Source organism: Bos grunniens, chromosome 7 (assembly GCF_055505025.1).
Source record: "Bos grunniens cultivar Pamir isolate PY7600 chromosome 7, Bosgru_T2T1.0, whole genome shotgun sequence".
In the NCBI taxonomy this organism is placed as follows: Eukaryota; Metazoa; Chordata; class Mammalia; order Artiodactyla; family Bovidae; genus Bos; species Bos grunniens.
In genome coordinates this window covers 31,818,832-31,845,719 of record NC_141171.1, presented here as the reverse complement: position 1 = coordinate 31,845,719, position 26,888 = coordinate 31,818,832, and the positions used below count along the sequence as shown (strand labels likewise).

The 26,888-nt window shown below is 36.6% G+C and overlaps 1 protein-coding gene and 1 long non-coding RNA gene across 4 annotated transcripts in view; both read left to right on the top strand.

Annotated features, from left to right (window-relative positions):
• SRFBP1 (serum response factor binding protein 1) overlaps positions 1-20,401 on the top strand; it is a 61,539-nt gene extending 41,138 nt beyond the window's left edge. For all 3 annotated transcript variants that reach the window (XM_086410712.1, XM_086410710.1, XM_086410711.1), the window contains 4 exons: positions 10,633-10,714; positions 11,681-12,392; positions 13,896-13,933; positions 19,099-20,401. In XM_086410712.1, the coding sequence (XP_086266838.1) occupies positions 10,633-10,714; positions 11,681-12,392; positions 13,896-13,933; positions 19,099-19,283 (1,017 nt within the window). In that variant the 3' untranslated portion in view covers positions 19,284-20,401. The remainder of the gene's footprint in view (positions 1-10,632; positions 10,715-11,680; positions 12,393-13,895; positions 13,934-19,098) is intronic.
• Positions 20,402-22,552: 2,151 nt separating this feature from the next.
• On the top strand, positions 22,553-26,649 carry LOC147369004 (uncharacterized). The gene is made up of 2 exons (XR_015167066.1): positions 22,553-24,166; positions 26,278-26,649. It is a non-coding gene; the product is annotated as an uncharacterized LOC147369004 (long non-coding RNA).
• The last annotated feature ends 239 nt before the right edge of the window (positions 26,650-26,888 follow it).

The window sequence follows — 26,888 nt, the reverse complement described above, 5'->3', positions numbered from 1 at the left end:
TTACTATGATGTTTACAGCACATGGCAATCTATTCATGCTGCTTATGGCAGAAACCAACACTTCATTGTGTATATATATACACCCTCCCTCTTGAGCCTCCCTCCACTCACTCTAACCCATCCCTCTAGGTCATCACAGAGCACCAGGCTGAGCTCCCTGTATTTATAGCATTTCCCATTAACTGTTTTACACATGATAGTATGATACACATACAAGACAACAAGCGTGGACACCAGTCTGTTCTGTACTAGGTAAAAAGTATCATTTTTCTAGATTCCATGTATGTGTGTTAATATATGGTACTTGTTTTTCTCTTTCTGGCTTACTTTACTGGTATAAGAGGCTCTAGGTTCATCCACCTCACTACAACTGACTCAAATTTGTTCCCTTTTATGGCTGAGGAATGTTTCATTGTATTTATGTACCACATCTTTTTTATCCATTCATCTGTCGATGGATATCTAGCTTGGGTCCATGTCCTAGCTATTATAAATACTGTTGCAGTGAACATTGGGATACATGTGTATTTTAGAATTGTGTTTTCCTCAGGGTATATGCCCAGTAGTGGATTTACTGGGACATATGGTAGATTTATTTATAGTTTTTTAAGGAGTGTCCATACTGTTTCCAATAATGCAGGAGAATTCCCTTTTCTCCACACCGTCTCCAGTATTGATTGTAGATATTTTGGTGATGACCATTCTGACTGGTGTGAGGTGATGCCTCATTGTAGTTTTGATTTGCATTTCTCTAATAATAAGTGATGTTGAGCATCTTTTCATGTGTTTATTAGCCACCTCTATTGGGGGCAGGAGGAGAAGGGGATGACAGAGGATGAGATGGCTGGATGGCATCACTGACTTCGATGGACGTGAGTCTCAGTGAACTCCGGGAGTTGGTGATGGACAGGGAGGCCTGGCGTGCCGCGATTCATGGGGTCACAAAGAGTCGGACACAACTGAGCGACTGATCTGATCTGATGTGATCTGATATTTTCTTTGTGGAGAAATGTCTGTTTAGGTCTTCTGCCCATTTTTGATTGGGCTGTTAGTTTTTCTGATGTTGAGCTGTATGAGCTGCTTATATATTTTGGAGACTAATCCTTTGTCAGTTGCTTCATTTGCAGTTTTTTTCTCCCATTTTGAGAGTTGTCTTTTCATCTTGTTTATGGCTTTCTTTGCTATGCAAAAGCTTTATTTTTTACTTTTATTTAAGTTTTATTAGGTCCCATTTGTTTATTTTTGTTTTTATTTCCATTAATCAGGGAGGTGGGTCAGAGAGAATATTGCTGTGATTTATGTCAGAGAGTACTGCCTGTGTTTTCCTCTAAGAGCGTTATAGTTTCTAGTCTTAACATTTAAGTCTTTAATCCATTTTGAGTTTATATTTGTGTGTGTTGTTAGGAAATGTTCTAATTTTATTCTTTTACATGTAGCTAACCAGTTTTCCCAGCACCACTCATTGAAGAGATTTTCTTTTTCCATTGTATATTTTTGCCTCCTTTGTCAAAAATAAGGTGCCCAGGTATACATGAGTTTATCCCTGGGATTTCTGTCTTATTTCATTGGTGTATATTTCTGTTTTTGTGCCAGTACCATACTGTCTTGGATGACTGTAGCTTTGTAGTTTAGTCTGAAGTCAGGGAAGTTGATACCTCCAGCTTGGTTTTCTTTCTCATGATTGCTTTGGCTGTTTGTCGTCTTTTGTGTTTCCATATAAATGGTGAAATGTTTAGTTCTAGTTCTGTGGAAAATGTCATTGATAATTTGATAGGAATTGCATTGATTTGTAGATTGCTTTGGGTAGTACAGTCATTTTGACAGTATTGATTCTTCCAATCCAAGAATATGGTCGAGTTCTCCATCTGTGTCGTCATTGGTTTCCTTTATCAGTGTCTTATTCTGCATGCAGGTCTTTTGTCTCTTTAGGTAGGTTTATTCCTAGGTATTTTATTCTTTTTGTTGCAATGGTGAATGAGATTGTTTCCTTAATTTCTCTTTCTGATTTTTCATTGTTAGTGTACAGAAACGCAAGGGATTTCTGTGTATTGATTTTATATGCTACGACTTTACTAAATTCATTGATTAGCTCTAGTAGTTGTTTTGTGGTATTTTTAGGGTTTTCTATGTGTAGTATCATGTCATCTGCAAACAGTGAGAGTTTTACTTGTTTTCCAACCTGGATTCCTTTATTTCTTTTTCTCCTTTAATTGCTGTGGCTAGTGACAACCCACTCATGTACTCTTGCCTGGAAAATCCCATGGACAGAGGAGCCTGGTAGGCTGCAGTCCATGGGGTCGCTAAGAGTCGGATATGACTGAGCGTCTTCACTTTTCACTTTTCACTTTCATGCATTGGAGAAGGAAATGGCAATCCACTCCAGTGTTCTTGCCTGGAGAATCCCAGGGACAGGGGAGCCTTGTGGGCTGCCGTCTATGGGGTCGCATAGAGTCAGACATGACTGAAGCGACTTAGCAGCAGCAGCAGGACTTCCAAAACTATACTGAATAATAGTGGTAAGTGTTCCTGATCTTAGAGAAAAAGCTTTTAGTTTTTCACTGTTGAGAGTAATGTTTGCTGTGGGTTTCTTGTGTATGGCCTTTATTATGTTGAGGTAAAAAGTTCCTCTTGCAAATTTTCTGGAGAGGTTTTTTTAAATTATTATTATTATTATTATTATAAATGGGTGCTGAATTTTGTCAGAAGCTTTCTCTGCATCTATTGAGATGATCATATGGTTTTTATTTTTCAGTTTGTTAATATGGTGTATCACTTTGATTTACTTGCATATATTGAAGAATCCTTGCATCCCTTGGGTAAACCCCACTTGATAATGGTGTTTGTTCCTTTCAATGTGTTGTTGGATTCTGTCTGCCAGAACTTTGCTGAGGATTTTTGCATCTATGTTCATCAGTGATATCGGCCTGTAGTTTTCCTTTTCTGTGATATCATTGTCTGGTTTTGATATCAGGATGGTGATGGCCTCATAGACTGAGTTTGGGAGTTTTCCTCCTTCTGCAATTTTTTAGAACAGTTTGAGCAGAGATAGGTGTTAGTTCTTCTCTAAGGCAACAACATTTCAAAGGAATGAACATTGCATGTAAGAGAGCTGTTCCACTTTTAGACTCTTGTTTATATTTACATGTACATTCTCAAAATTCTTTTCAAAATTGAGCGCCAAATGCTTTGTGTTCACAGAAATACCCATATGCCAAAATAAAATTTTTCCATTCCAAGATGAGGTGTTTTCCCTTTTTGATTTAATTTATTAGAAATGGAAGAAACTGGAGGTGTGTGAAAACCACAGTTTCCTGAGAATGCTCCAAGGCAAACACTGTGTCAACTTCAAATAAGGAAAATTGTGGTTTCCTGCATATCTCCCAATATTGTGATGACTGTTTCTTGCAGGTGTGGAAGAAAGATTAACAAATCTCTATTTGTTAATAGAGATTGTTTAGGCTTTTAAGCTTCAAAATATTTTTATTTGAATTTAAGATGTTTGACTATATTTTAATTCTTCTATAAACCTCCACAACATTTTCAGTCTCTCCTGTGAAGTTTATCACGTTCTGCTTTGGATTAGTTATTTGTGCATTTGTTTTAAACTTTTAAATTAGTGAAAGATTCTGAGCCTCAAGAGATGATATTTGTATCCTTATGTGTAAGATTTCACCTTCACATAATAAAGCATACTTACGTATCAGTCATTCAGTTGAGTCACATCTGACTCTTTGAGACCCCATGGACTGCAGCACCCCAGGCCTCCCTGTCCATCAGCAACACCCAGAGCTTGCTCAAACTCATGTCCATCAAGTTGATGATGCCATCCAACCATCTCATCCTCTGTCATCCCCTTCTCCTCCTGCCTTCAGTCTTTCTCAGCATCAGGTGGCCTAAGTATTGGAGTTTCAGCTTCAACATCAGACCTTCCAATGAATATTCAGGACTGATTTCCTTTAGGATGGGCTGGTTGGTTCTCTTTACAGTACATGGGACGCTCGAGTCTTCGCCAACACCATAGTGCAAAAGCATCAATTCTTTGGTGCTTAGTTTTCTCTATAGTCCAACTCTCACATCCATGATGACTGGAAAAACCATAGCTTTGATTAGATGGACTTTTGTTGGCAAAGTAATGTCTCTGCTTTTTAATATACTGTCTAGGTTGGTCATAGCTTTTCTTTCAAGGAGCAAGATTCTTTTAATTTCATGGCTGCGGTCACCATCTGCAGTGATTGGGGAGCCCAAGAAAATAAAGTCTGTCACAATTTTCATTGTTTCTCCATCTATTTGCTGTGAAGTGATGGGACCGGATGGCCTGATCTTACTTTTTTGAATGTTGAGTTTTAAGCCAGCTTTTTCACTCTCCTCTTTCAGTTTCATCAAGAGGCTCTTTAGTTCCTCTTCACTTTCTGCCTTAAGTGTGGTGTCATCTGTATATCAGAGGTTATTCATATTTCTCCAAGCAATCTTGATTCCAGTTTGTGCTTTATCCGGCCTGGCATTTTGCATGATGTACTCTGCATATAAGTTAAATAAGCAGGGTGACAATTTACAGCCTTGTCGTACTCCTTTCCCAGTTTGGAACCAGTCTGTTATTCCATCTTCAGTTCTAACTGTTGCTTCTTAACCTGCATACAGATTTCTCAGGAGGCAGGGGTAAGGTAATCTGGTATTCCCATCTCTTGAAGAATTTTCCAGAGTTTGTTGTGGTCTATACAGTCAAAGGCTTTATCATAGTCAACAAAGCAGATGTTTTTCTGGAATTCTCTTGCTTTTTCGATGATCCAGTGGATGTTGGCAATTTCATCTCTGGTTCCTCTGCCTTTTCTAAATTGAGCTTGAACATCTGGAATTCACGGTTCACATACAGTTGAAGCCTGGCTTGGAGAATTTTGAGCATTACTTTGTTCTAGTGTATGTGTTTTGTTAGCTGTATCTATTTATATATAGATATCTGTAAATATAAAGAGGGAGAAACTTAAGTGAGGAAGGAAAAGGGATGGGAAAGAAGTAAGGAAGTTAGATAAAGAATTGGAAGTCCCTTATTTCAGGGACTGTTGTACTTACTCTTGTGAGTTCCTACACTTAACCTCAGTGCCTTAAGGAAAATGTAGACATCTCTTATTGCAGCACAGACCCCAAACACTGCCAAAGGTATGAACTTAGCCCACTTGATTAATAAGCCTCTTTTTGTTTTTACGTTTATATTTAATTTCTTTACAAAAAGATTTGAGGGTGTCTTGGAATTGGGTCACAAAATGACCCAATTTGAAATAGTTGAGAGAAAAGCTTGTTGAGAATACTAGATTGAATTTAGAAACCTGACTTTGAGTTCTCACTTGTTCCTAACTGGCTAAGTGGTCTTGAAATCAAGTCAATACTGTTAATTTAATTGTTGATAAAATCTGTGATCTCTATTCTGTTTACTTCTTTAATCTCTTGTTAAAATTTGAACTTAAAAAATTAAATAAATGCTTTCTAATTGCTTTCTTAAGAATAAAGTTAAAGAAAAGTTTAAAGTGTTAAATTTGACAATTTTTTACTTAGAGAATTTTATGAATTTATTTAAATGTTTGCTCTAATATATAAAATTTGATATTTTTAACTAAGACTTTATCCAAATCAAACATTTTAAGAACTGCTGGCATACATTGAGGATATTGGGTGTTCAATTTCAGACCACCTCAGTAAAGCAAATAACCACAATAAAAGAGTACACAAATTTTTGGTTTCCCAGTGCATGTAAAAGTCATGTTTGTACTACTGTAGACGATGAAGTGTATAATAGCATTATGTCTAAAAAATGTACATACCTTTATTTAAAAATACTTCATTGCCGAAAAGTACTAGCCATCATCTGAGTCTTCAGCAAGTTGTATTCTTTTTGCTGGTGGAGGGTCTTACCTTGAAATTTATGACTGCTGACTGATCAGGGTGGTGGTTGCTGAATTTTGGTACTTTAATAATGTTCTCCCTTCATTTTTTTTTTCTGAAAGAGTTTGAAAGGATTGGCATTAGAGAAACCATTGATTAGAGAAACCATTAGAGAAACTCATTCGTCTCCTTATGTTTTTTTAAGCAGAATTGTATTCCTACCAGTGGAGTACTGTTTCTCCTAGCTACTGTTAAGGACATGGACACTGCCTTATAGTACTGGACACTGCCTCAACAAGCCAACTTCCTCTGTCCATGAAATTCTCCAGGCAAGAATACTGGAGTGGGTTGCCATGCCCTTCTCCAGGGAATCTTCCTGACCCAGGGAGCAAACCTGGCTCTCCCACATTGCATTCTTTACCATCTGAGCCACCAGCGCTTGTCATCACACACTAGCTGTTTGCTAGGAAGCACAAAGAATGAGAATTCATTATATATCTTTATTTTAAAGTAATTACTCATCAACAGTGTACTTTCAGAAGAATAATAAAAATTTTATTTGCTGATATCATTGTTTTCTTTAAAAACACAAATTGCATATAATCACAAAACCTAAAGCTGTGATATAGGTAATTCTACTTATTGTTATGTAATCATACCTGATTAGTAACTACTTAGTTTTATAGACCCGTGTAACTTGTCAACTCGAGCCTTAATGTTTTTGTTTGAATTCACCGTTTACGTTTGGGTGCATAAGCAATATACTGTATAACTCCAATTGTGACAACTAGTGTGAATGCCAACCCTAGGATTATGGAATACAATGACTCTTTTTTACTCAATCTCACTTCTTAATAACCTGGTATTCTTCCCAAATAAGTCCACCGCAAAGGTTGCAGCGTAAAAATACAGTTAAACAATATGTAACAAATAAGAATAACTCTTCATTTATTAGAAGTCATATGTAATTATACAATTTTAAATCATATTCTAGGGCTCTTTTTTAATTTAAATAAAATTTACTGAAATTGGATCACTAAGTTAGATTACTCTGAGATATTTTCCAGAGAACAGAAGTAGCATTGCTAAGTAAATTCAAAGTAAAGTGATTTTTATCAAGGTGGTGTTACTTAGTGTCTACACTCGATATGCATGTACTACCACTGTTCTTTTAAACTTTTTCTGACTAACTGGAAAGATGCAGCTAGCTCTGGAAAGAAAAACGCCCAGGTCGTTAAAACTCTTTGCAAGTTGTCAAAACAGAGATTTGGAAACAGTAATAAATATAGCTTTGAACAATTATACATGAATACATTAGTCAAAATCTATTTTGGATTCCCAGAACTTCTTATCTAAAACATGTGAAATTAACTCACATGATAAAAATAGTTACTTTCTAGTTTTTCTGCTTTACAGATACAGTTGTTCATATATCATCAGGAATTTTCTTTTAAGTGAATTGAATTTTTAGTAGCTACCCAGGGAAAATGTAATTTGCACCCCACTCCAGTACTCCTGCCTGGAAAATCCCATGGACGGAGGAGCCTGGTAGGCTGCAGTCCATAGGGTCACTAAGAGTTGGACACGACTGAGCGACTTCACTTTCACTTTGCACTTTCATGCATTGGAGAAGGAAATGGCAACCCACTCCAATGTTCTTGGCTGGAGAATCCCAGGGACGGGGGAGCCTGGTGGCCTGCCATCTATGGGGTCAAACAGAGTCGGACACGACTGAAGCAGCTTAGCAGCAGCAGCAGCAGTCCTGAGGATTAAGAATAGTGCCTCTGCATTGAACACCAAATTGTTTCTACTAAGCCAGAATATCTTAGTATATCACAGTTCAGGAAACACATTTACTGCATTTAGGGCTATAACCCATTGCCTCAATTTGGCAGCAAAACTGTCAGGGCAGTGTTTTTGTTTTAAATTCAAGTTTTAGACATCATGAGCTCGCTTTAAAAAAAAATGTTTTTTCTGTTTTTATCAGTTTTTGGTTGATCCCCGCTGAAGATTCTTCTTGCATGTAATATAGAGTGACATTAACTCTTTCCATAAAGGACCATATTGTAAATATTTTAGGCTTTCTAGGCCTTACAGTCTTTGTCACAACTACTGAACAATACAACGGTGACATAGTGCAGCCATAGATGAATGAATTTGGTTTTATGTTCTAATAAAACTTTATTTTTAAAAGCAGATAGCAGGTGAGAAACTGGCACATGAGTTAGTTTGCCAGCCACTGATTTTGAAAATCAAATACTTCTACAAGATTTGTGTGTGTGTGTGTGTGAGAGAGAGAGAGAGAGAGAGAGAAATGACAGTTCTCTATTGGTCATCCCCCACCTTCAGTTACAGTTGATTCTTATGGAATTTACCCCCACATCAATATGTTTATATTAATACATTTTAAGCACTAGCTATTGACTTCCTGCTGTGGTTTACAAGGATTTAGATCTCTTTCCTCCTTCAGCCTCTGTGTCATATATGTACCCTCTTTATCTCTTCTGTCTTCCTAATATGCTTGGGTCAGATTTAGATGAGGTGAACATTTAGTGATTATGTTACTTTGGCTATGAGTCATTTAGTGAATGTTTATTACTTTTGTTTTTCTGTATAATATTTCTACTTATAGTTTATAATTATTATGCTTATTTTGTTGATTGTGTACTCTATGTAAAACCAAATTCCTCATTGGTTTTTGAAATCTCTTCTCAAGATATTTAATAACACTAGGTATTCTAAATATAAATCTAAATCCCCTGTCACCATCCTGGGCATTTCTTTGGCCTGAATTTCCTATTTCTCATATCCATGCCTTCCTCACTCTTTTTGTTTCCTTCCTCATTTTAGTGGAGCCAGTAGCTTCTTCCAGCTTGGCTTGTGGGAGGCTACCTCCAACCTTTACTTCAGTGTTATTCTCTTGCTGTCTACTGTGTCTCTGTATCCACGTGTCTTCCTTATAGGGACACCAGTCATAATAGATTTAAGCCCCATCCTAAACCAGTATGCTGTCCTCTTAATTATATCTGCAATGCCCTTGTTCCTATTTCCAACTAGGATCACGTTTGCAGTTTCTTGTTAGGTATCAAACTTGAGGATAATACCATTTGACCCAAGATAAAAACCGTAATTAGGCAGCAAGTGATCCTAGCACAGGATTTGCATCAGGTCTAAAGTTGTTTTCTGAGTGATTTTTACCTAGATAAATTCTCCATACAGAATAGATTTCAAGCTACTATCTTGCTTTCGCTTAGGTACTCATCTGTGTTTATGACTGGGAGGAAAAATAGCCTTATTGGGCTATTAACAATAGGGTAAATATAAAGATGTTTAAAGCTGATAGCTCTGCTCTCACACACTAGTGAAATTTTTACATGCTTCAGGGAGTGTTTATTGAATACCAACTATTATCAGTTATTGTTTTAGGCACTAGGTCTACAGGAATGTGGAAGACAGAGTCCCTGCCTCTTGTGATGTGAAGTAAATGGTGATGAAAAGTGTTGTGTTAATTCAGATAACATTTGAGCAGAGACCTGAATACAATGAAATGATCAGCCAAGTAGAGAAGAACTTGCAAAGGATAGCTTAAGCATCAGAAGGCAGTAAAGCTTTCAAAAGAACCCATAAGGAAGTAGCATGATCTGGTTACATTTAAACTTCACTGTAACTGCTATATGGAAAACAGTCTGTGGAAGAACAAAAGCCAATGGAGAATGACTAGTTATGGGCTTATTGCTTTGGTCCAGGTGAGAGGTGTTGGTGATTTGGTCAAAGGAAGTAAGTAGAAATGGTGATTAGTGACTGGTTCTGGATAGATTTTGCAGATGAAATGACAGGATTTGCTGAAGGATTTATTGTGAGCTGTGAAAAAAGGAGAAACGTAATGGAAGAATCATGAGTTTTAACCCTTAACCAACAGAAAAATTAAACTTATATCTAATAAGATGGGAAAAGGTTTAAAGTTTCAGGAGAAAATCACAGAATTTTCTTTTAACATGTCAAGTAGGTAGTTGGATATATGAGTCTGGAGATCAAGTTAGAGCTTGAGGTAGAAATTTGGAAGTTTCAACCACAGATAATATTTATTTAAAGTAGTCTGAACTATGAATTTTCTCAATGAATAAATACTATGTATGTGTGTGTCTGTATGTTTGTGTATGTGTGTACACATACACACACACACACATATCATTATATGTATATAATCCCATTCGGTCATCATCAAACATCTACAAAGTGTTGGCTATAAGCCAGGCACTGGTGAAAAGTTCTGAGAATGAAATAGTGGTATTAGTCATTCAACATAAAAATATATAGTATTTGGTAACTTTAGGTCTCTAGTAAATGGAACTTCAGGCGTTATATTAGTCATGGATTATCACCCAGCTTAGTACTAATATGTTACTTGATTCGTTCATGTTATTTTAGTATTCTATACTAGATTTTTAAACTCTTTGACTGCAGGATCTATATTACATTTTTTAAAATATCACACATGATGCCTACCACAATTCTGGAATAATATTAATTACTCAAAGAATATTTGTTAATTGATTACATAATTATAACTGTCAAGAACAGTAGTATTTTTTTCAGCATGTTATCTTTAGAATGCATTATATAGGTGAGTTACCTAGTTAGAATATTAACAAATTTCTGTTCCCTAACTCTTAACTTTTAAAAATTATGAGTTGCATTTTATTCACTTCTTAGTAGTGTTAGTTTTTATTCCCATGTGTTTATTATTTCAATTTGCAGCCTGATTCGACTGCTGCTGAAAGAGCAATTGCTAGACTAGCAGTGCACCCTCTTCTGAAGAAAAAAATAGATGTGCTGAAAGGTATGAATTAAATGACTTAAGCCATTTTCAGTAAATAATTTGAATAAATGGCCATTCATTTATTTACTTTTATGATTTTTTTTTAACTTTTGAGGATCTTTTACATTATAAATGTCTTTTCAAATGCTTCCAAATGTAGGAAACAACCTGAAAATTTTTTTATATCTAAAAAATTGTGTTTTTTCTAAATTTTATAAATTCTTAAAATAGATAATACTCATGGTAATATTAAATACAACTGACTTTCTAAATATTTTGCTGTGCTTAGTCACTCAGTTGTGTCCAACTCTCCAACCCCATGGACTGTAGCCTGCCAGGTTCCTCTGTCCATGGAGATTCTCAAGGCAAGAATCCTGAAGTGGGTTGCTATGCCCTCCTCTAGAGGATCTTTCCAACCCAGGGATTGAACCCATGTCTCCCACATTGCAGGCAGATTTTTTTACCAACTGAGCCACCAAGCCCTTTCTAAATATTGATGTAATTCACATTATTACTTACCTTGCCATTCAGTCACATAATTTTTATTTATGTTTGTATATTATAAAATACAATGAAAGAACTAAATGCTTCTGACACAGATTAGAAGATAATTATTTTTATGCCTGAAAGCACAATTTATAGTACCCTGAAATTGTATTAATACATTATTGCTATAGAAATTAAAGTTGCAAAATTTTATTCATTTATATTCAGTGAAGTTTTTACTGTTTTTAACATCATATATGGAAGAATAAATTTAATTTTAGAGATTTAAAATGGATATCTCTGAGCATTTCATAAGTGTTCTGGTTTTCTAAAAGTTAATAGAGTTCTTTGTGAATTTGCACCTATTATATATATGTAATTTAAATTCCAATCATTCTGTTAAGTATTTCCAAATAATTTAAGAAATATGGTACTAAAACAGTGATGTTTTTTATTATTTGTTTCAGTGCTGAAACAAGTCATGTGCTGTTTCTCTTGCAGCTGCTGTCAAATCCTTTAAAGATGCAAGACAAAATGTTGTTGAAGTTAAGTCATCAAACAGTGCTTCAGAAGAAAATCATTCCAAGGACACTTTGTGTTCAAATGATGATGCCAGCAAGTTACAGCATGAAGGAACTATTATCCGTGAACAAAAAGAGAAGGAAGCCAAAATATTGGCAAAGAAACTGATAAATAATTCAAAAGAAAAAATAGCCAAGATGGATCATGGACCCAAAGCAATGGATGTCCCAAATTCTCTATCAAAGCCTTCCGGAAAAGATTCTCCAGCTTCCTCAGCATCCCAGAAGACACCTTCTGACCCCAAAATGAAAGCATTAAGTAAAACCAAAAAAATGAAAGAGTCCAGTAGTTCACTTGATGTTGACAGTGATGGAGAAGAATTATATGAAGAAGAGAAGGAATATTTTGATGATAGCACAGAAGAAAGGTTTTACAAACAGTCTTCCATGTCTGAGGATAGTGATAGTGGTGATGACTTCTTCATTGGGAAAGTCAAACGGGCACGAAAGAAGGAAAGTAGTTGTCGTTTTTCAGATAAGGAACAAAACCCCCCCAAAAACTTGTTGCTTGAAGAAGGTATACTTGAAACCCATCAAAATTTACAAAATGATAAAAACAAGCCACGTACACAGGCAAGGAGGTTTGAATCAGTGTTTTTCCAGTCTTTATCTGGATCTAAGAGCCTTGAAAGGTAAGAATATTTTTTCATTCTGAAATAATTATTAATTCTTAATTTGTGAAAGGTATGAAATAGCTGCACACCCTGACATTGACATGGCTATCTCTCATACATAATTCTAGTTTGTACAGAATTTGTCTTTAGACTTGGCCGTCTCCAACTTTATATTGGAGTAATATATTCAAATATACGTATGATAAAGCCAAATTCTTCCAGCCTCATCAGAAAATGAGATAGATAAATAATTTATCTAATTTAATATCTAGCTAATTTAAGTTTATTCCTTCACTTATTGAAGTTTTGAAACTTTTGAGTTAACTTTTGGTGAAAACTTTTGAAAATGTCTCATGTATTTCACTTTCTAAACAGAACTTTCTGAAAAGACTGTGGTGAATTTTTGTTTTGTTTTGTTTTTTCTCTTGTTGACCTAGAGCATTATTGTAAAACAATTGTTTTATACATTTTCCTGTTTCAGTATATAAGGCTGCTTGCTTGCCCTAACACCAAGTATCTCCAGACTGCTTTCTATTTGGTGGTGCTTATACTAGGTGGTCATCCTTATCCCTTCTGTAATCACTGCTTTTTTCAGCTGTTTTGTTGTAAATCAATAGGTTTAATTTCATTTGTAATTCTAATGTTAGGCGGTATCTTTACATTTTAGAATAAAAATCATGGTTAGCTATCTTCTTCAGTAAACTTTTTCTATACTAAATAGGTTAGGCATAATTTTTAATAAAACAAAAAAAGTGATGTTGAAATTTTCCCAGAAAGTAAGAGTATGGAAAAGACACATAAACCATCTTTGAAGCCTTGAAAATTATTAAATTAGTCCTTGTAGCTCCCAACTCTGCCTTCGAAAGATTTATTTTTTTTCCTCACTTGAAAATTACACACCACTATCCCTTTCTTTTCCCCAATATTGTTAACTTACTTTTTGTTACATGTGATTCATTGTTCCAGTAAGAAAATTTTTGAAATTCTTTGTCTAGATAGTTCTCAAGCATCCAAGGTAACCAAGACAGGATATTTTATAGCCAAAAGTCACGGTAAGGATGTTGAGAGAAAGATTCCTACATACTTCTGTAGTGATACTGTGCTCAGTCGCTCAGTCACCTCTGACTCTGTGACCCTATGGACTGTAGCCCATCGGCATCCCCTGTCCATGGGATTCTCCAGGCAAGAATACTAAACGGGGCTGCTAATCCCTACTCCAGAGGATCTTCCAACCCAAGGATCAAACGCATTTCTCTTGCATCTCCTGCATTGGCAGGTGGATTCTTCACCACCTTTACTAGTGCCATCTAGGAAGCCCATAGTGATATTGGGATCTAACAAACCTTTGATGTAGCTAAAACATGGGGTTTTCATAATTTTTTAATTGTTTCTAGTGGGGGAGGTAAAGGAGCATGATAGTTTTTAAAGTGAGTTTTATCAACATTCTTATTATGTTGTCTTCTTAAAGTCAGAAGATTTGTTTCAATATTAAATATCCTAATGGTGTTTTTCTTCTTTTAGAAATCACAGAGAACAGGTTCCAAGAAGCAAAACCATGGGTATGTACTAATAACTACCTGACTTCCACATACAGTTGAGCAGTTCCTTTCCAAAGAGGAAAGAAGAAAAACTCTGGTTGCTTACTTGTTATTTAGTCATGAAGTCGTGTCTGAGACTTTTGTGTCTGAGTCTTTTGTGACCCCGTGGACTGTAGCCTGCCAGGCTCCTCTGTCCATGGGATTTCCCAGGCAAGAATACTGGAGTGGGTTGCCGTTTCCTTCTCGAGGGGATCTTCCCGAGCCAGGGACTGAACCTGTGTCTCCTGATTCTTAACCACTGAGCCACCAGAGAAGCCTGGTTGCTTAGTAGTCTGAATAAATTCTGTGCCCACAGAAGTGAAAATAGAGCATCTTGTAATTATCAGTATAGTTTTTTGTTTTTTTATATTAGGTGGTTTTTTTAACTCTCTATGTTCTGCCAGTAGGAAAGATACAGACAGAACTTATCAGTAATATTGAGTCTGTTTGATTTCAGTTCAGTTCAGTCACTCAGTCAAGTCTGACTCTTTGCGGCCCCATGGACTGCAGCACCCCAGGCCTCCCTGTCCATCAGCAACTTCCCGGAGTTTACTCAAACTCATGTCCATTGAGTTGGTGATGCCATCCAATCATCTCATCCTCTGTCATCCCCTTCTCCCGCCTTCAATCTTTCCCAGCATCAGGGTCTTTTCTAATGAGTCAGTTCTTTGCATCAGGTAGCCAAAGTATTGGAGTTTCACCTTCAGCAACAGTCTTTCCAATAAATATTCAAGACTGATTTCTTTTAAGATGGACTGGATCTCCTTACAGTCCAAGGGACTCTCAAGAGTCTTTGCCAACACCACAGTTGAAAAGCGTCAATTCTTCAGCACTCAGCTTTCTTTATAGTCCAACTCTAACAACCATACATGATGACTGGAAGAACCATCGCTTTGAATATATGGACCTTTATTGGCAAAGTAATGTCTCTGCTTTTTAATACGCTGTCTAGGTTGTTCATAGCTTTTCTTCCAAGGAGCAAGTGAAGTAAAGTGAAGTCACTCAGTCATGTCCGACTCTTTGCGACCCCATGGACTGTAGCCCACCAGGCTTCTCCACCCATGGGATTATCCAGGCAAGAGTACTGGAGTGGGTTGCCATTTCCTTGGGGATCTTCCTGACCCAGGAATCGAACCCAGGTCTCCTGCATTGTAGGCAGATGCTTTTGCAAGCGTCTTTTAATTTCATGGCTGCAGTCACCATCTGCAGTGATTTTGGAACCCCCAAAATAAACTCTCTTGCTGTTTCCATTGTTTCCCCATCTATTTGCCATGAAGTGATGGGACCAGATGCCATGATCTTCGTTTTCTGAATGTTGAGCTTTAAGCCAACTTTTTCACTCTTCTGTTTCACTTTCATCAAGAGGCTTTTTAGTTCTTCTTCACTTTCTGCCATAAGGGTGGTGTCACCTGCATATCTGAGGTTATTGATACTTCTCCCAGCAATCTTGATTCCAGCTTGTGCTTCATCCAGCCTAGCATTTCACATGATGTACTCTGCCTATGAGTTGAAATACTAGGGTGACAATATACAGCCTTGACGTACTCCTTTCCTGATTTGTAACCAGTCTGGGGAAACAGTGGAAACACTGTCAGACTTTATTTTGGGGGGCTCCAAAATCACTGCAGATGGTGACTGCAGCCATGAAATTAAAAGATGCTTACTCCTTGGAAGGAAAGTTATAACCAACCTAGATAGCATATTCAAAAGCAGAGACATTACTTTGCCAACAAAGGTTCGTCTAGTCAAGGCTATGGTTTTTCCTTTGGTCATGTATGGATGTGAGAGTTGGACTGTGAAGAAGGCTGAGCGCCGAAGAATTGATGCTTTTGAACTGTGGTGTTGGTGAAGACTCTTGAGAGTCCCTTGGACTGCAAGGAGATCCAACCAGTCCATTCTGAAGGAGATCAGCCCTGGGATTTCTTTGGAGGGAATGATGCTGAAGCTGAAACTCCAGTACTTTGGCCACCTCATGCGAAGAGCTGACTCATTGGAAAAGACTCTGATGCTGGGAGGGATTGGGGGCAGGAGGAGAAGGGGACGACAGAGGATGAGATTGCTGGATGGCATCACTGACTCGATGGACGTGGGTCTGGGTGAACTCCGGGAGTTGGTGATGGACAGAGAGGCCTGGAGTGCTGCGATTCATGGGGTCGCGAAGAGTCGGAAACCACTGAGCGACTGAACTGACTGACTGACTGTTGTTCCATGTCCATTTCTAACAGTTGCTTCTTGACCTGCATACAGATTTCTCAGGAGGCAGGCAAGCTGATCTGGTGTTCCCATCTCTTGAAGAATTTTCCACAGTTTGTTGTGATCCACACAGTCAGGCTTTAGTGTAGTCAATAAAGCAGATGTTTTTCTGGAATTCATTGGTTTTGTCATGATCCGATGGATGTTGGCAGTTTGATCTCTGATTCCTCTGCCTTTTCTAAAACCAGCTTGAACATCTGGAAGTTCATGGTTCACGTACTGCTGAAGCCTGGCTTGGAGAATTTTGAGCGTTACTTTACTAGCATGTGAGATGAGTGCAATTGTGCGGTAGTTTGAGCATTCTTTGTCATTGCCTTTCTTTGGGATTGGAATGAAAACTGACCTTTTCCAGTCTTGTGGCCATTGCTGAGTTTTCCAAACTTGCTGACATATTGAGTGCAGCACTTCCACAGCATCATCTTTTAGGATTTGAAATAGCTCAACTGGAATTCCATCACCTCCACTAGCTTTGTTCGTAGTGATGTTTCCTAAGGCCCACTTGATTTCGCATTCCAGGATATCTGGGTCTCGGTCAATGATCACACCATTGCGGTTATCTGGGTCATGAAGATTTTTTTTGTACAGTTCTTCTGTGTATTCTTGCCACCTCTTCTTTAGTATCTTGTGCTTCTGTTAGGTCCATACTGTTTCTGTCCTTTATTGTGCCCATCTTTGCATGAAATGTTCCCTTGGTATCTTTAATTTTCTTGATGAGATCTCTAGCCTTTTCCATTCTGTTGTTTTCCTCTATTTCTTTGCATGAATCACTGAGGATGGTTTTCTTATCTCTCCATGCTATTCTTTGGAGCTCTGGCTTCAAATGGGTATATCTTTCCTTTTCTCCTTTGCCTTCTGCTTCTCTTCTTTGCATTCATGAGAGAGCCATACCTTTACTCTTAGCTCTGCTACAGGGCTACATCTCTGTAGGTCATTACTGCTTAAAATCTTTCTCAGTCTTATCTCTCACAGTTTGGAGTCCAAAGGCTTTTCTAAACCTTAAATGCCCAATATCTGTACCCTCTTTTCCCTTTTGTATCTGCCTGTGAACTGGCCAGTTTTTTTTGAACTGTTCTCTTTTTCTTTTTAGTACTTTGCCAAAGAGCCATCAGTACACTAATCTTTTTATTCTTTCCAGACATTTACCTTGTGCTGCAGTTCCATAAGCATGTAGCCTGCTTCCCAAGTTTTAACTAACAACAGTTTTACTTTTTCCTAACACATAGGATACTCACTAACAAATAGGATACTCACACATAGGATGCTCACTTGTGACACATAGGATACTCACTTGCAGCCTTAGATATCATTTCCTCACTACCTACTGCTGCTGCTGCTGCTAAGTCACTTCAGTCGTGTCCGACTCTGTGCGACCCCATAGACGGCAGCCCACCAGGCTCCCCCATCCCTGGGATTCTCCAGGCAAGAACACTGGAGTGGGTTGCCATTTCCTTCTCCAATGCATGAAAGTGAAAAGTGAAAGTGAAGTCGCTCGTCATGTCCGACTCTTAGCGACCCCATGGACTGCAGCCCACCAGGCTCCTCCATCCATGGGATTTTCCAGGCAAGAGTACTGGAGTGGGGTGCCATACTACCTACAACAGAACTGCAAAACCCATGCCACATTTTTATGTTATTTTAATGACTGTATAAAGTCATTGGGAAATACGTGGCCTTATATTCACAAATACAGAATAGCTGCAAATTAAAAAATTCCCACATCTTCCTAATGAGAAGGCATAAGTAGAACGTGTTTTTGTTTCTACTTAGCTTATAAATTTATGATATTTAATTTATCCATTTATTTTCACATCCAAGTATGCCTTACATAGTTATTAAAATACATACCAGTTTAGAAATACTATCTTATTCAAATTTTAAGTTACATGAAATGGTTTCATTTAACATTTTCATTCTTTACTCTTTATCACTATAGGCACTCTTGGAATATTATAACAGATTTCTAGAGCACATGTGATTTGTACAAGATATGGGATGTTTTGAATCTGTGTGCAGTGATCTTTGGAAATTTATCCCAATTGTACACTTGTTTCAATAACATTATGACATTTTTTAAGATCTTTAAAAGGCTTCTTGACAATGATGGCTAACTAGCAGTGGAGAAATTATGCACCCCTAGGACTGATTAATAAATCGGTATTAAATTTTTTGCCTTGTCTTTCTGATCCTATAAATGTGCATTGATTCAGTCCATCCAGGCCCGTATGTCTCCCAGTACTTTGTTCAAAATAATGTAATAGAAGTTTCTCATAATGAAAGAGGTAAGAGCTAGATTACAAATTGCCACCCTCATATTTGGTGGATAACTTATATTATGGTCAAAAAGAACAGTGTCTTAAATTTGAGTAGATATAGCAGTTACCTTGCAGTCACAAATTTTTTGTTCAGTAACAGAAGGGAGTGGAATCAATTAATAGCCCTTTAAACAGCTCACTTATCCACACTGTTGAATTCAATATTTTAGTTAAAACATGTGAGTTTTCTGGCTGCATTGCTCCACACACAGATATCATATTGCCAATGAATCATATTCCTTTAAAAATACAAAATACTCCACTTTTAAAATTTTGTTTCCTTATGTGTTGTCTGGACTGTTTCCTTAATGTCAATGTAAAAAGATAGAACAGCATATACTAGGAGGCATGCAACAAACATTTATTGACAACAGAAAGCATGTGTCCCAAAATCACTGGCCATATGTGTATTTCAAGTTCAAAGTTCCCAGTAGGGCTTAGATTTTTTAACAGTATGAGGTATTCTACTTAAGTAAAACTAAATTTCTTCCTTAAATACTGGTTTGAGAAGATAAAATGTTTTTGTCTTCTATGCTATTTATGTATAGACTTAGTTTTCATTAATTTTGTTTTCTCCTACAGATTTTCAGCACACTGAACCTCAGAACAAGAATCAGTTTAATAAGAAAGCACAAAGAGGATTTGAAAATACAAAACAGAAATCACAGCTGCCTCTTCATCCTTCATGGGAAGCAAGCCGGCGGCGAAAAGAACAGCAATCCAAAATTGCTGTGTTTCAGGGGAAAAAAATTACTTTTGATGATTGATCAGTACTATATTTTTGTTAACTTCTCTGTCTAAATTTGATTTTCTTCTTATTTTTTAAACTAGCTCATTATTAAAATATATATTTAAGTAAGTCTCTGAATGGGTTATAGAAATGAGTTGATTTTGTCTTTATTTTTTTACGTGTGTTCATGTACGTTTAAGCTTCTGTTGATCAAGTACATACTTAATTTTAAATATGTCTAGACTGCTGTCCCTCTATAAAAGAATTTTGAGATGATAGCTATCTCACATTTTCTCATTTGGTTTTATCACGAAGTGTATTTCACTAGGTCAGCTCTGTGTTTCGTTACTTTGAAAATAAATGTTGAGTGATATTTGAAATAATAATGCAAAAATATGAGGAAAGTGTAGCTATTTAAAACAGACTATTTTTACTGGAAGATACTCTTGTTAGCAAAACTAAGATGATAACTTTTATTATGGGTATACAGATAATAAGTTATATAAGTAAATATTAGTTTTTATTATAGTTTTAATTATTTGTAATTTTTTAGTTTTTGACTGTTTAAAATAGTTTCCAAGGAAATTTTTGGATTTCTGAATTATGTTTAGTTATTTGGGCAGCATTCATGTTCAAATGTTGCAACCAACCAAAAATTGGTTTTACTGCATATAAAATTTCTGTAAAATCATAAATATATAACATACTAGACATGTGTTCTTTATAGAAACAGTTTTTGAGGAATCATAGGTTTGGAATTTACAAGAGCAAATTCTGAAGGAGATATAATTACAGAAGCATTTTCACTGATAGCTAAGCAGAGGTTATAACTCACTGAAGATGGGACTGCTTTATATTTCATAGTACTGTTATTTAAAAGGAAAACAGAATTTTAAAAATCCCTTCAAATGTTTCACTTCTTGCTACTGGGAGAAATTAAAGTTCTTGGTTAACTAAGTAATGCTAACTAAATTCTATGTTTTTATGCATTGATCCTATTAATGATGAAATAAAGCTTTCTGGTGGTAGGAATTCAGGAACTCTGGAAAGTCATTTTTATCTTTTTCAAATGCTTAAAGAGTTTAGATAACTAAAGCAGTAGAATTCAAGAGGTTATACGGAAATAAAATTATTTTTGCTGTGTTAAATGCAAAATTTGTTTTTTCTTTTAAGTTTGTTTACAGTTACATACAAAATTATGTCACATTGAAATTAATTTGAATTGAAAGTTTAATTATGAAAAACGACTCTAAGAAAGTTGAAAAATAATGTTTCTGTCCCTACCCAGATTTAGCTAAACCATGAGGTTGAGCGCACTATTCATCGACCCAACACTTCTAACCCTAACTTCAAGGAGTTAGGGTTTGACTACAAAGTTAGAAGAAAGAAGCCACACAAGACTGCTCACTTCTGACACCAACTGCAGGTTTGGAAATTGCAAGGGAGGGCTCCCCAAATACTGTCAGATTCAAACATGTGCTTGCAGAACTCACTAAAACCTATTATATTCCTAGTTACAGTTCATTATACAGTTCAGCGACTGAACAACAACAGATAGTTCATTACAAGTAAAGAGTACAGATTATAACCAGCCAAGGGAAGAGATGCATAGGGCAAAGTCCATGAGGGTTCTAAAAGCAATGTTTCTGTTGTCCTCAAGTTGCATTACCATCGTTGCATCAATATGTACAGTGTTGCCAATCTGAAAAGCTCACTGGAGTTTTAGTGTCCAGAGTTTTTATTGTATCTTTCATATATAGACATGCTCAGTTGATTGCCCATGTGATGGTTTCAGATAGATTGATAATATCATATGACCCGAAGGCTCATCCTAAATGAGGTCTTTTGTAGTGCAGCCAACCCCTGCTCTAAACAAGGACACTCCTATCAGGTATGACATAGAGTGCCTCAAGAAGCTGAAGGCAAAGGCCATTTCTCTCTTTGGGCAAGGCCAGGTTCTTTACTGCACAGCATCCGTCACCCGAATTCCCCCAATACTAACATTTTTCTGTATCTACTTTATCTTTGGCTCTCATACTCCCTTCTCTCCTCCTTTTTTCCTCCCTTTTCCCCTTTCTCTCCTTCCTTTTTTATAATCTTTATCCCTTCATCTCTCTTTTCCTCATTTTATCCCTGTCTCCCTCTCCATCTGCTCTCTTCCTCTCATCCTTTTACCATTTCTTCTTTTTCTCTATGCTGTTTACAGCCTCTCTCTAAAAACAAAGTCATTCTTTGTTCTTTTGTATTACCACACTTCAGTTATCAAATGTTAAGATTTTGCCAATTGTCCCAGTGTCTTTTTATGGCAACAGAAAAATCCAGCATCAAGCCTTACATCCAGTTGTCACCTTACATTCAGTTATCTCTCTTTGGTTGGAAAAAGTACCTCAGTCTGTCTTAGGATTTCATGACATTGACCTTTTTCAAAAATGCACATCAGTTATTTTGCAGTGTGCTTTTATTTGGGCTTGTCTAATATTCACATTTTCATGTTCAAGTTATGTACTTTTGGCAGGAATGTTGCAGAAAGAATGTTGAATTTGTCCTGTTGCATCATATCTGAGGTTAGGTGATGATGTTGATATGGCTGGGCCTTTACTGGTGATGTTAACTCTGCTTACTTGTTTTAAGTGGTATTTATATGGTTTTTCCACTGCAGGATTACTATTTTCTCTTTGTCATGAATAATTATCTTATGGGGAGATACTTTGAGACTGTGTGAAACTGTCTTGAAACTTTCATGCACTAGTTTTAACATTCATTCATAATTCTTAACCTGAAATAATTATTGCTATAGTGGTTTAAATTATGATTTTTTTTATTTCACTGTTTTTCTATACTTACTAGATGGCTTCTTAGAATAAGGGAGAATCTTACATTTTTTTCCTGTTAATTGAGCTTTTAAATGTATTTCAGTATTATCTCATGGGTACTTTTCTCCTTTTCTATTATTTTTTTATTAATTGGCTATTTTTTATTCATTTTATCGATCATTGGATTATAAGATTTATTATAGTATACATCTCAAGTAGTATTTATACCACTTTACATACGATCCAAACACCTTACTGTAGTAAATGTCACATTTCTCCCCAAGCTTTTGTACTGTTGTTTATATACATTTTGCTTCTACATTTAACCCTGTAGTGCATTGTTATTGATTTTACTAAAATTTCTGTTTTTCTTTGTATCATGTTTATGATTTTCTCTACTTCCTGGAATATTAATAGCTGTTTTAATGATCTTGTCTGCAGTCATTCTCTTGGGGCAGTTTGTACCAACAAGGTATATTTGGCATTGCCTAGAGATATTTTGTGGAGAAGGCAATGGCACCCCACTCCAGTACTCTTGCCTGGAAAATCGCATGGACGGAGGAGCCTGGTAGGCTGCAGTCCATGGGGTCGCTAAGAGTCGGACACGACTGAGCGACTTCACTTTCACTTTTCACTTTCATGCACTGGAGAAGGAAATGGCAACCCACTCCAGTGTTCTTGCCTGAAGAATCCCAGGGACAGGGCAGCCTGGTGGGCTGCTGTCTGGGGTCACACAGAGTCAGACATGACTGAGGTGACTTAGCAGCAGCAGCAGAGATACTTTGAGTGTCACATCTGGGAACAATGTTGCATCTAGTGGATATAGGCCAGGGATGCTGCTAAGTATTCTATTATATATGCAAGAAATAAGTACCACACCCAGAATTTCAGCAGTACCAAGGTTATGAAATCTTGGTCTGGGGCTCATTTGGTGCCACTGTTGAGGCATTACCATTCTAAGAACTCTGCCTAATTCTTTGTCTCTTAGGAAATTTTTCTGTTGTGTCTGGTGAAAGCAGACTGTACCTGGACCTATGTTAGGATGTTTCCACTAATTTTTGTCTAGTGACTTTTTTCCCCTGGCCCTGTTAGATTCTTTATATACTTTATGCAGATCGGTCTAATATGATTGATTTCAGGGAATCATTGTATAGACCTCCAGAGCGCTTCCTCCTCTCTGTGCATCTCTTTCCTCTTTTTTTTGCCAAACAAATTCTAGTCACATAAACCTACCTAAACTTTGAACTGTCTCCTAAGTAAAGCTATTGCGCTATTTTGATGTCCCTTCCTCTTGCATTATAATTTGGAAACTCTTCAACCAGTGAGCTGTGCACTTAGAGCACTCATTTGTGTTTTCTCTCAGGTATTAATATCCTGTACTGCTCTTTGTCTATTGCCTGAAACCTTTGTTTCACATCTGTTTTGTCCAGTTTTCTAGTTTAATATAGAAAAATAAATCTAATTCCTGTTATTTTGTAATGGTAGGAAATAGAAGTTCTTTATATCAATGCTTGGTTTATCCTTACTTTGCTTAGTGGAAGCCCCTTCAAGTTGTTTCCTGTGTTTTTTTGGCATGTAAGTCCTTTCTGTAGTAGTGAGGAAGGTGGTTTCTTAGTTTCCACAATATATTTATTTTCTCAGCCCCAGAGTACACAGAAGTTCAGTTCAAAATTGCTGGTTGATACCTCTGCAAAACACAAGTATATTTGGCTAAATAAATTAGCCAAACTAATTTATGTTTGAAGTTCTTTTTTCTTTAGCCTGAGGGCATATGGTTTCAAAACTAAGTTTGCAAGTTATCTGGGATATTGTTAGCAAAAATGGCTGACTAAGGACATCCAAGAATTAGCTTTCTCCTCTAAAAGCAGTGGAGAAAGCTGTTCATAGTGTCAGAATTGACGTTTTCAGAACTGCAGAATTAACCAAAAGTTTACTAAGGGTTGTTATTTATTAAAAATGGCTGAAACTTGATAGAGTATCTTTGTGACATTTTAACTTGCTCTATTCTCATTCCCCACTCCCCAAGTCCATGGTGTCTTGAAAATCAGCAGCCCACAATCATGATGAAAACCTGCAGCCTGACAGATACTGGAGAAGCCAGAAAAAGGTTGGAACTTTTTCAAAGAACTTTTTCAAATTCCCTGAGAATTATCTTTATTTGACCAGTAAGGTAGTTCACTGGAACACCCCATGGCAATTCTGTCTTTAACTAACTTGGCTAAGAGCTTGCCCAATGTGAAAAGCCTTTTTTCTGAGATCACTTTTTGAAATCAGTTAGAGGCAATTGTTTAACATCACAACTTCCCAAGGCAGTGAATAAGTTGGGACAGACAGAAGTTAATCAAACAGTTTAAAAGGAAATCTGGAAAATTCACTATCCTTGGGAACTTTGATAAGTTTTGACATATTTCCTGGAATTAAGAAAGTCATATGAATGACAGGATTATGTGCATGTTCAGGAAAGTGTTCAGAAGGCCCTAAACCCTCACTTCTGGTTGACTTTGGGAGTTCTACATAAGCGGGAAGTGATGGCTAGTGTGGAATTGTCAACTTCCTGGCCAAGTGTTGAAGGTGTACCCCAACACAGGCTCTCAACAAAGTTAGTGAAGTATCAATTCCAGGCATTAAGGGAATCTTTGTCCAGTTATTAGCATACCACTAAGCAAATGAAGCAGAGACTTTAGTGGCCATATACAACAAAGAATACAGATTTCACAAAAATAGTTAAGAAAAGTCACTAGACAAACAGCAACAAAAAATAGCAACAACAAACCCTAAGGAGAAGAGAATATCTGATTTTTAGAGTTGCAACATACATTGTTATTTAAAATGTCTAGTTTTCAACAGAATGTTGTAACACATACACAGCATATGGCTCATATACAAGGAGAAAGAAAAACAGTCTATACAAACTGTCCCAAATAGGCCCAGACTTTGAATTTATTTGATAAAAACTTTAAATAGGCTATTTTAAATGTGAACAAAAGGAAACAATACTAAAAGTCTAAGAGAAAGTTTGAGAACTATTCTTATCAAATAGAGAATATAAGTAATGAGATAGAAATTATAAAGAAGAAAGAAAAAATTTTAGAAATTGAAAAATACATTACTGAAACAAAAATGTCAACACACGGGTTCGACAGTACATTTGAGCAGTTAGGAAGGATTAACTGAAGCTCACAATTCATCAGTTGAAAATAAATAATGAAAGTTAGTAGACTCTTGAAGATCCATGGGGATACCATCAAGTGTGTTAATATAGGCATAATGAGAGTCTAATATGACCCCACATTTCCAGTATAGTGGTATACCCCCAAGAGAATTGAAAACATATTTAAAGGAAAAAAAAATTGAATGCAAATGTTCATGGGAGCATTATTCATAATAGAGAAAAAGAGGAAAGAACCCAAATATCCATCCGTTGATGACTGGATAAATGGTATATACATGCAGTGGCATATTATTGAGCCATTAAAAAAGAATGGAGTATTGATATACATATTGTGACATGGATGAATTAGAGTTCTGTTTATGTGAAATGTCTGGAATAGGTAAATCCATTGAATCAAAAGTAGGTTAGTGGCTGAGAAGGGCTGAGGGGGAGAGGAATAGGGAGTGCCTGTTAATGGATGTGACATTTCTTTAAGGACTGGATGTGTTCTGAAATTGGATATTGTAGTGTTGGTTCCACAACTTTGTGAATATACAAAAATCCACTGAATTGTATGCTTTGTAAGGATGCATATTACTGTATGTGAATTACATCTCATTTTTTTAAAATAATAATAACATTTTACCTGGGTTAGTGTATTTTTTCCCCCACTCTTCTTCCTTCCATATAGTACTTCATTTGAAATGCATTTTAGTTCAAATATTTCTGATTGTATTTTATTTTAAGGATTATTTTCTATATCCTTGGTAATTGTATTTACTTTTTTCTTTATGTATGTGAAACGTTAATATTGTTCTGTATGTTAAGAGCTCCATAAAACAGTATACTCAGAGAAGTGGCAGCTCTGCTCTTCAAATTGTTTATTTCCTTTTCACCCCAAGCCCTCCCTCCCCATGTAGATAATCAGCCTCATTCATCCTTAGTGTATTCTTCCTGTGTTTTTATTTGCAGACTAATAAATGTTAATTTTTTATTTCCCCTTTCTTACATAAAAATTGAAATTTTCTAGATGCTTGTATAATCCTTGGTTTCTTCATTTAAAAAAGGACTTCCCTGGTGGCTCAGACAGTAAAGCGTCTGTCTACAATGCAGGAGACCTGGGTTTGATCCCTGGGTTGGGAAGATTCCCTGGAGAAGGAGATGGCAACCCACACCAGTACTCTTGCCTAGAAAAATTCCATGGACAGAGAAGCCTGGTATCCATGGGGTCGCAAAGAGTCGGACACAACTGAGCAGCTTCACGTTCACGTTCTTCATTTAAAAATGTTGGGTTGGTCCAAAAGTTCATTTGTTTTTTTCCATAAGATGGCTCTTGTTAATGCTTAGTTGTCCTTAACATTGTTCAAAACAATTTTGTTAGATTATATTGTGACAGCTGTCATATCAGCATGCATTAAAAACTTATCAAACTTGGTGAATTTTTGTATAGCCATTTTAATATTGAAGATGGGGAAAGCAACATTTTTGGCATGTTATGCTTTATTATTTCAAGAAAGGTGAAAACAACTAATATGTGAAAAAGATTTGTACAGTGTATGAAGAAGGTTCTGTGAATGATCAGACATGTCAAAAATGGTTTACAGAGTTTCATTCTGGACATTTTTCGCTGAAAAATCTTCCATGGTCTTCGGGTAGACCAGTTGAAGTGATAGCAATC